The 8,763-nt window shown below is 34.2% G+C and overlaps 1 protein-coding gene across 1 annotated transcript in view; it reads right to left on the reverse strand.

Moving 5' to 3' along the window:
• LOC106469891 (nose resistant to fluoxetine protein 6-like) overlaps positions 1–6,236 on the reverse strand; it is a 27,702-nt gene extending 21,466 nt beyond the window's left edge. Inside the window, exons 1-2 of the mRNA XM_013930411.2 lie at positions 5,635–6,236; positions 3,407–3,603 (exon numbers count right to left, since the gene is read on the reverse strand). Coding sequence (XP_013785865.1) covers positions 3,407–3,603; positions 5,635–6,181 — 744 coding nt within the window. The 5' untranslated portion in view covers positions 6,182–6,236. The remainder of the gene's footprint in view (positions 1–3,406; positions 3,604–5,634) is intronic.
• Positions 6,237–8,763: the final 2,527 nt, after the last annotated feature.

Here is an 8,763-nt window from a genome sequence, read left to right on the forward strand (position 1 = left end):
AGATTTCGAAAATAATATTCATTTTTTTTCTATCACGTAAGGATTTTTTACAAATCGAGAAGAAAAAAAACTCTTACTTAAATCAAATTATTATTTCGTTTACCACAATGAACATTTTTTATTGTTATGTTTGTTAACAAAAATACGAACAAACTGAAGGAAAAGGAAGAACATTGATGTCAAACGAATATGCATCCTCATTCATCCTGATTTTTGTGTTTGTGTGTCTGAAATCTACGTCTTTCAGTCTCAAAACTACGTGTTGGGGTATTTCTTTTATGTATTGCGTTATGACGTTTTATGAAAAATCTGTACGTGATCCAGCGTGCAGGAATCACTGTAAAACATGTAAAAATATCATGGCAATAAAACCATCGCAGGCCTGTGTTATTAGTAAATATGAGAGATAAATATATTTATGAGGAAACGTTGACGTGGCCGAGAGTTTTGAGTAAGTTAAACAGCGTGGTTATTGAATGAGATTTGTTTTATTCACATGGTTTCATTGTCTCATTGTTTAGTTATAAGCACAAAACTGCTCAATGGGTTATCTGTGCTGTCCCTACCAGATTTACCGTTGGCACTGGGGAGCCCATGATTTTATATATATTATATTTTCTCGGAACTAGTCAAATGGTCTCCACGTACAGTTGTAAGTCAGTCAGTTTAAATTGTGAATTTTGATGCAACCTTTTTATTTTTACAACTGTTGCTCCTTTATATTCATTATTCAAGAACGATGAATCAGCTTCTCAAGCTATTTACAGATTGTGCGTTCTTTATCGCGTTTGGATTATCGTAATAGTAATTCCCGTTTTGGAACCTACTCCCCCCCCCCCCCTATAATCTAATCAAATCATCCTAACTACCAAATTTCCTAGTTAATACCAGGTATACGTTGGACTAATGTATTTTAAGTATAACATGATTCAGTAATTTGTATAAATGGCTTCTCTACCCGACTGTTGATTATATTGGCTATATAGTTTATGACACTGTAGATGCAGCTAATAAGATTATTTTTAGCTATAATGACCCAGAACAGAACAGATTATCTTATTAATATGTGATATCAGGACTGGTCACATTATTTCTATGCGTAGAAGTTAAGCTTAAACAAATTACTAAAGGTCTTCGTATCACTTACTGCTTTAGTCTCCATTTCAAAAACGTGAACAATTGCAGCTTTATAGTCGAGGTTTCTGTTATTCGCGGGTTAGAAATTTGTCACAGATACTTTGTGGACGATGAGAATATTTTGGTCGATGTAAGTGAGTTTCGGTAAGCATGATCCTGATGTAAATTAAGACGAAATCTTCTTTTGTTTGAATTGTATTTTGTTCGATTCACGCCGTAGCGATTAAATACCAGAAGTATCCCGTATGTGTTCGGACTTTTTATTGTTTTAAAACCATTTTATTCGAGTTCATAAGAAACAAAAACACTGAACTGACTATGTATCTTCTAGTTTTTGACTGTATATAAATCGAGTCTTCATTCTTTTCAGACATCTATATTAAACAAAGAGAGGTATCACACATATCTCATTGCAGTTAATAATATAGGATGAATATAGAAATCATGTAAAAACAGTGCTTACAACATCTATTCTTGTTATCTTCAGTGTTTAAAGCATTTAATCTCAAACGCTAATTCATTCAGCCACAATAATTTGTATTTATTTTTACTAGTATGGAAATCTAAGTTTCAAATGTTCTAAAATATCTGTATCTAATGCCTGTAAGTGAATCCATTTAGACAACGACTCTATCAACTTCCTGTTTCAAGGTGTTTCACAAGAACTATACAATATATGTTCTGTGTGTTGTTTGTTGTTATGGAACAATATAAGCAACTTATTTCATCATCCTCCGCGCCTATTTTGAACAGGTGCTGAACACAAAATATTACTCATTGTGGATCTTTAGAGCATAGATCAGGTGCTGAACACAAAACATTACTTATTGTGGGTCTTTAGAGCATAGACCAGGTGCTAAACACAAAACATTACTTATTGTGGGTCTTTAGGCCATAGATCAGGTGCTGAACACAAAACATTACTTATTGTGGGTCTTTAGAGCATAGATCAGGTGCTGAACACAAAACATTACTTATTGTGGGTCTTTATAACATAGATCAGATGCTAAACACAAAACATTACTTATTGTGGGTCTTTAGAACATAGCTCAGGTGCTAAACACAAAACATTACTTATTGTGGGTCTTTAGAACATAGATCAGGTGCTGAACACAAACATTACTTATTGTGGGTCTTTAGGACAGGTGTTGGACACAAAGCATTACTTTCTGTGGGTTTTTAAGACAGGGTGGTGAACACAAAACATTACTTATTGTGGGTCTTTAGAGCATAGGACAGGTTCTGTACACAAAGCATTGCTTACTTTGGTTCTTTAGGATAACTGCTGAACATAAAGCGTTATTTACTGTAAATTCGGTAAACATCTGTAAAGATTTGCTGTTATGTTTAAAATGAGACATTTAGTTGTTTTGTTGTTGTTAAACATGCAGCTTTATAGAAGTGTATTTTTGTTATCGTTTTGAAAAGATCGAACAAGAAACTAAACGCGTTCGTATTGTACTGTTTGTTGTTGTTTTAACCACACGATAAGCTTTCTACATTCTGTCCACCACAAAGAATGGAACCCCAGATTTTAGAGTTGTAAGTTTGTAAACTTATCGTTAACCCATCGGGGGACTAGTATGCTGGGTCTTGTATTATTTATAAATATACTCTATTATTATGATACCTATGAGAATTCACTATTTCAAGTTATTGTACTGAAGCTAGGGCTTTGTAATTTCAAAGGCTACCCAGGTCCTCCCTGGGTTTCTGGTTGTAGTTACATATTTGCATCATTGCTTTAAGTTAATTATGTTGAAGTTAAGTCCAAATATTTGGGATACCGAAAGTATTACCTCAGTATTTCACATGTATCGAACGAACACATATGAAAGAATTGTTTGTTTGTAATTAAGCACAAAGGTACACAATGGGCTATCTGCGCTCTGCACACCACGGGTATCGAAACCCGGATTCTAGCGTTGTAAGTCCGCAGACATACCGCTGTGCCACTGGGGGGCACATATGCAAGAAACACAAGATGTTTGAGGTAAAGATTAAAACGCTTGAACAATAGTGCTTTACACTTCAATTATATCACTAAGTCAGGCGTTTACAATTAGCGAAATATTCTTATACTGAAATTATCCTGAGTCATGGTAAATTAACGGTTTACCTTACTGATTATTACGTTCAGTAAAATCAAAGTATAAAATCTGTTTGCTTGAGCGTAAAGCTGCACCTGGGGCACCCGCGCTGTGCTCATCACGGGATCGAACCCTGAATTTTAGTGTTATAAGCGCTCAATCAAGCATAAAGCTCCTACCGTATCTTGTAATCTGGGATCCAGTGGCGTTGTAGGAAATGGTGACAGTATCTCTAACAAGCAATATTTCCCACGGAAATCTACTTTCTTTGTTCTTTTGTTATTCGCGATAATACCAAGGCACAGGTCGTACGCTCCAAAGGTGGTAGTTGTCCCCTCGGCAATTCCAGAAGGTATCTTTCCAGAAGCATCTAACACTGGGTAAATGAAAAACAACAACAAAAACAGATTAATCATTAGCCATCTTTATCATAGGATAAAAATTATTGGATTGTATAATCTGCTTTGTAATAAGCCCCTTTATCTAATCATTCTAATGGATAAAAACCATATGTACAAAATTATTGTTTATTCAGAAACGTATAATTTAATATGACTCAGTAAAAAATCTCTTACAGCTCATAATCACAAAAACTGAAGCTTGTGATTAGTGTGTAATATACATATTATGATCTATTTCTGATTATTTTATTTCTTGCGGATAACTACGTATACGTGATCAGTATAGTTGTTTCACAAGCAAGTGATTTAACATGATTCAACATTACATTACAAGTTATAAGGACGAACTACTTTAGTCGCATTGTAAAATGTCACTAAAATAAGCAGAACGTAATTATTTAGAATTATAAACAAGTAATAGGTCATTAAGTCACTAGAATCCCGACCTTCATTTGTTCTATGTACACGTGGTGATTAATGCAAGTCTCTTGTAATAATTTTAAACAAGACCTCATTCAAATTTGTAAAATTTGTCTTAAAATGATTGTGCACTAAACGTGACTAGTTTTACTTTGTCTTTTACAAACACGTTCATCTGATTAAAAGCTACAGGGGGGAAAGGGGGAAAAAACTTGCACGAGAACATGTCACGTCTATTTATTTTTCAATTTTTAAGCAAGCTCTAGGCTAAATTTTGCAACCTTCTACACCAGAACATGACACATTTATTTATTTTTTTTAAGCAAGCTTTAGTCTGCGTTCTTTACTCCCAACTGCAGAAAGATTTAAAACGTTCGTTTGTTGTTAAGCGCAAAGCTCTGCCCACAGCGAGCATTGAAACCCAGTGTTTAATGCTATAACCCAGAATAACCACTTTATGTTAAAGAACATGCATGATGTTTACAAAATATGGCGTACTCTTGGGTGAGATACTCCTCCATAATTGACTTTTTTGCGTTTTCAGTCCGAAAGAATAAACTGATCAATGATTCTAAGCATAGAGTAAATAAGCTAATACAATGTGCTAAAGTAATCTCCATATGTACATTTAGAGTATCATGTAGTTCGGAGTTAACCACGCACACCATATGTCCTACATGTGATTCTAAGCATAGAGTAAATAAGCTAATACAATGTGCTAAAGTAATCTCCATATGTACATTTAGAGTATCATGTAGTTCGGAGTTAACCACGCACACCATATGTCCTACATGTGATTCTAATTAAGTATATACGTAATATTCATGCTATTTTGGCCGCCCAAATGAGAATTTGTTTATTTGTAGTTAAGCACAATGGGCTGTCTGTGCTCTGCCCACTACGGGTATCGAAACCCGGTTTATAGCGTTGTAAGTCCGCAGACATACCGCTGTGCCACTGGAGGCATTAAAATGAAGTAGGGATCCTTCTATAAAAGTAATGAAACAAGAATTAAAACCACAATCACAATTTTATAAAATTTAATCCTTACTTTGACCTACAGGTAAGTATATAAAGTTACCAAAGTTGGGACTACATTTTATAAGCTCCCCAGTGGCACAGGGATATGTCTGCGGACTTATCGTGCTGGAAACCAGGTTTCGATACCCGTAGTTGGCAGAGCACAGATAGCCTCTTGTGTAACTTTGTACTTAATTACAAACAAACAAACTGTTGCTTGAATAAAATACATAGGTTCTTCCTGTGGTACTCTGTGGCTTTAGTAATGCAAGATAAATGTTTGCAATCTTGTACAGTTAGCGCAGGTAGTCTATTGTGTAACTTTGTACTTAATTACAAACAAACAAACTGTTGCTTGAATAAAATACATAGGTTCTTCCTGTGGTACTCTGTGGCTTTAATATTGCAAGATAAATGTTTACAATCTTGTACAGTTAGCGCAGTTAGCCTTCGAGTAGCTTTGTGCGAGATTTACCGAGACCACAAACAACGCTAGAAATATCTGAATCTCATCTTATCTTATTTTTCTAGATTGCTTTTCTTGATATTTATAAAATCTTACTCACTTTTCATTGCCCAAGACTTCAACTTCCGGACAGCCAACGCTGTTTTCAACAAACTAGAATAGCAGGGACCGGATAATTCAATAGTAGAAAACATCCTTATTATGTTAGGAAGGAACTGCTTCAAGACAGAATTGATAATTTCTTTCATTCTTCTTTCAATGTTCAACCATTGAGAAATGGGGTTCTTTGTAGTCACTTCAGGAGTTAGAGAAGAGTCAACGTTTCTGGACGTTTTAAGCATTTTGTGCAACTTAATTATGTTTTCTGTTGAGCTTATGATGTCTCGTTCTGTTGAATTAACTGCGTTTCTTTCTGTTGGGTTTGTAATGTTTCTTTCTGTTGAGCTTGTGATTTCTTCTGTTGAGTTCCTGATGTCTCTTTGCGCTGATGTTGTGAGTTTTGTGCTTAATAAATTATCTCCATTGTCTGACGGCAGATACGGAGGAACGAAATCTGTTGTATTAGCCGCCTCATTAGTTCTATCTAAACAGAATAAAACTAAAAACCAGAAGATCTTAGCCAAAATTAATACTCTATGACGATTCATGATTAACTACACCATCTAAGAGTAGAGTCTCTGCTCCTTGGACGAAGTACAAAGGATGTTTGGATAGCTTCTTGTAATAAAAGAGACTTTTTAACGCTTAAAACGAGATTGAGAAACTTATCTTGTTGATCGGTGAAAAACCAGACGACCTTGAGTGTATTATGTTGAAATAAATTTAAGTTTTCCTGTGACTAGCTCAGTAACCTTGTATCGTACAAAAAACAGTTCGAAAGGATAATTAATCAAGTAACTAGATTTGCCGTTGATTTGGTGGATACTGAAAATCTAGCACATTAAATATATTTTTCTAGTACCCTGAATATGTGTCTAGGAAAACGCTCTCGTGCATTTTAATATTTTAAACTTAATTTATAATGGTGTGTGTATTACACGCAATTTACCCACTCCTTCTCTGAAAGTTTCTATTATGAAGAAAGTCCAAATGTCGTGAATTTTCTACGTTATTCCTTAGGCAGCTTTTGTAGTTAATTTGGAAAGACTCTGGCATGGTCATATATTATTTTGAACATTATTTACCTCAAATATTTCTACACATGACAAGCTATAGGTCACGACTCATTAAAGTGCTGAGTGATCTATTGCCCTTTCTCATAGAATTCCATTAATACAAATAGTGCACCATTGTCCAAGACAACAAGACAATCGTGATTTCTTTAACAGCTGTAAGTTTACCTAGTTGCAACCAATCAAAACCGGGTCTTACCGCACTTCACACTGGAACATCGTAGTCATAATCAAAGTACTATCCAGATGAAACCTGTCCATCCGGATCACACAATAAGTTCTGCATAATGATCTTCCATAATTTTTATTTGAAGCAACACGAAGGCAAAAGTTTTGAACTCAATTCTGTAATAGAAGGCTTGTAGGCTTGCAGCCCACCCGTGATATGTAGTTTATCCTTCAGTTAAAATTGTTAATGGTAAATTTCATGCAATATGTAATATATTAATTCAGAGCAAGTTTCAAAGCTTATATGAACTGACAAATAAATTCATTTGTATTATCAGGCCAATATTTTCAGATTAGTATATTATTTACAGTGTATGAACAGGTGGACTAAAATTTTTCAGACACTCGTATCACCAGTACTATTTCAATATATAATATATCATTCCTGTTTGAAAGTCCTTAAGAAACTTTCCTTGAAGCATCTTGATTACAACTGGCTCTGGTAGATGTTGAACTTTATAAACCATATGCACATATATAAATCCAGTGTCGACTGGCAAATTAAAACTACCTAATTGTATTTGGAAAGTGAGAGGAGCTAAGTTTTTTATTATCTTAGAAATTGTTGTCTCTTTCTATTAAGACATTTGTTAAAAATTCTGCTCAACATTTTAATTTTCTACCTCCTTTCTCTGAAATCCATTGCCCATCCTGTAACTTAGCTCTATTAAATGATTGCCAGTGTTAATTACAACAGCTAGCTTAACTCCATGTATCGCTTGCCAAAGTATATTCCCAGTCTTTTTCTAAAGGTTCCATTAGGCAGATATAATCCTTAGATCACTTCCTAAATTTTCTTTATCACAAAGTAGTTTGTTCATCTTTCTAAGGTATAACCGGACTTTTCACGTCCATAATCTATACCAGACATTTAAAATCCAAAGTTTTTATCACAACTTCAAGTCCATAGATGTATGAAACATTTTAATTTGATAATCTTCATCGCATGCTTTAAATCCATAGCCTACACCAAACAACTTAAACCCGCAGTCTACACCAAACAACTCAAACATTGACCATTCTAACATGTCAGCTCTCCTTTCTATATTACTTATGATCATCTTTTGGTTTTATTGTATTTTATCTTTTAAATGCAAATATATGCGAGCGTGTATTATGTATAAAGATAAAACTGATAACTGCAAAATTTAATTGTGAAAATTAGATGGCGCTACCCTAAAAAAGAATGTTACTCTATCGTTACACTGCTCTGTAAATGAAGATTCAATGAATTAAGTTTTGAACGTAACTGTGTAAAACAAAAGCGCAGAAAAGGGTACCCATAGTGAATTCAAACACACAAACGCACGTATACTTTAATAAGACATCGAATATGTTAAACACCAATAAATTGGTTAGAAAGTTTGCTTCTATAGTAAGAGCTCGTCGAGAGAGAGTTACCTATTGTGAATTTGATCCAATTAAGTAATTTTAAAAGAAGCAAAATCCTAAGAATATAATGTACAGTTTAGATTAACTGGGTGAATGTTATACGTTTTAAATACTTGAAAACACTAATCGTAATATAAGTTATTGATTTGTACTTTTAAAACCCAGGAAAGAATTAAGGCAAAAAGTCATATAATTTTGAATGTTAATTTGCATCTCCGGTCAACTTACAGACTCAAAATGTTGTTAAAGGTACCATAAGGATACAACAAGAAAATATCTTACAGATTTTCAAAATACTGGACCTTTCGTTAGTTTTAAAATTAACCAGCTCATCTTCCTCCGTACTTTCATCTTCAATAAAACTATATAGTTTATGACACTGCCCAATATAATCAACAGTCGGGTAGAGAAGCCATTTATACAAATTACTGAATCAT

This window comes from Limulus polyphemus, unplaced genomic scaffold (assembly GCF_000517525.1).
Source record: "Limulus polyphemus unplaced genomic scaffold, Limulus_polyphemus-2.1.2 Scaffold3710, whole genome shotgun sequence".
NCBI classification, from domain to species: domain Eukaryota; kingdom Metazoa; phylum Arthropoda; class Merostomata; order Xiphosura; family Limulidae; genus Limulus; species Limulus polyphemus.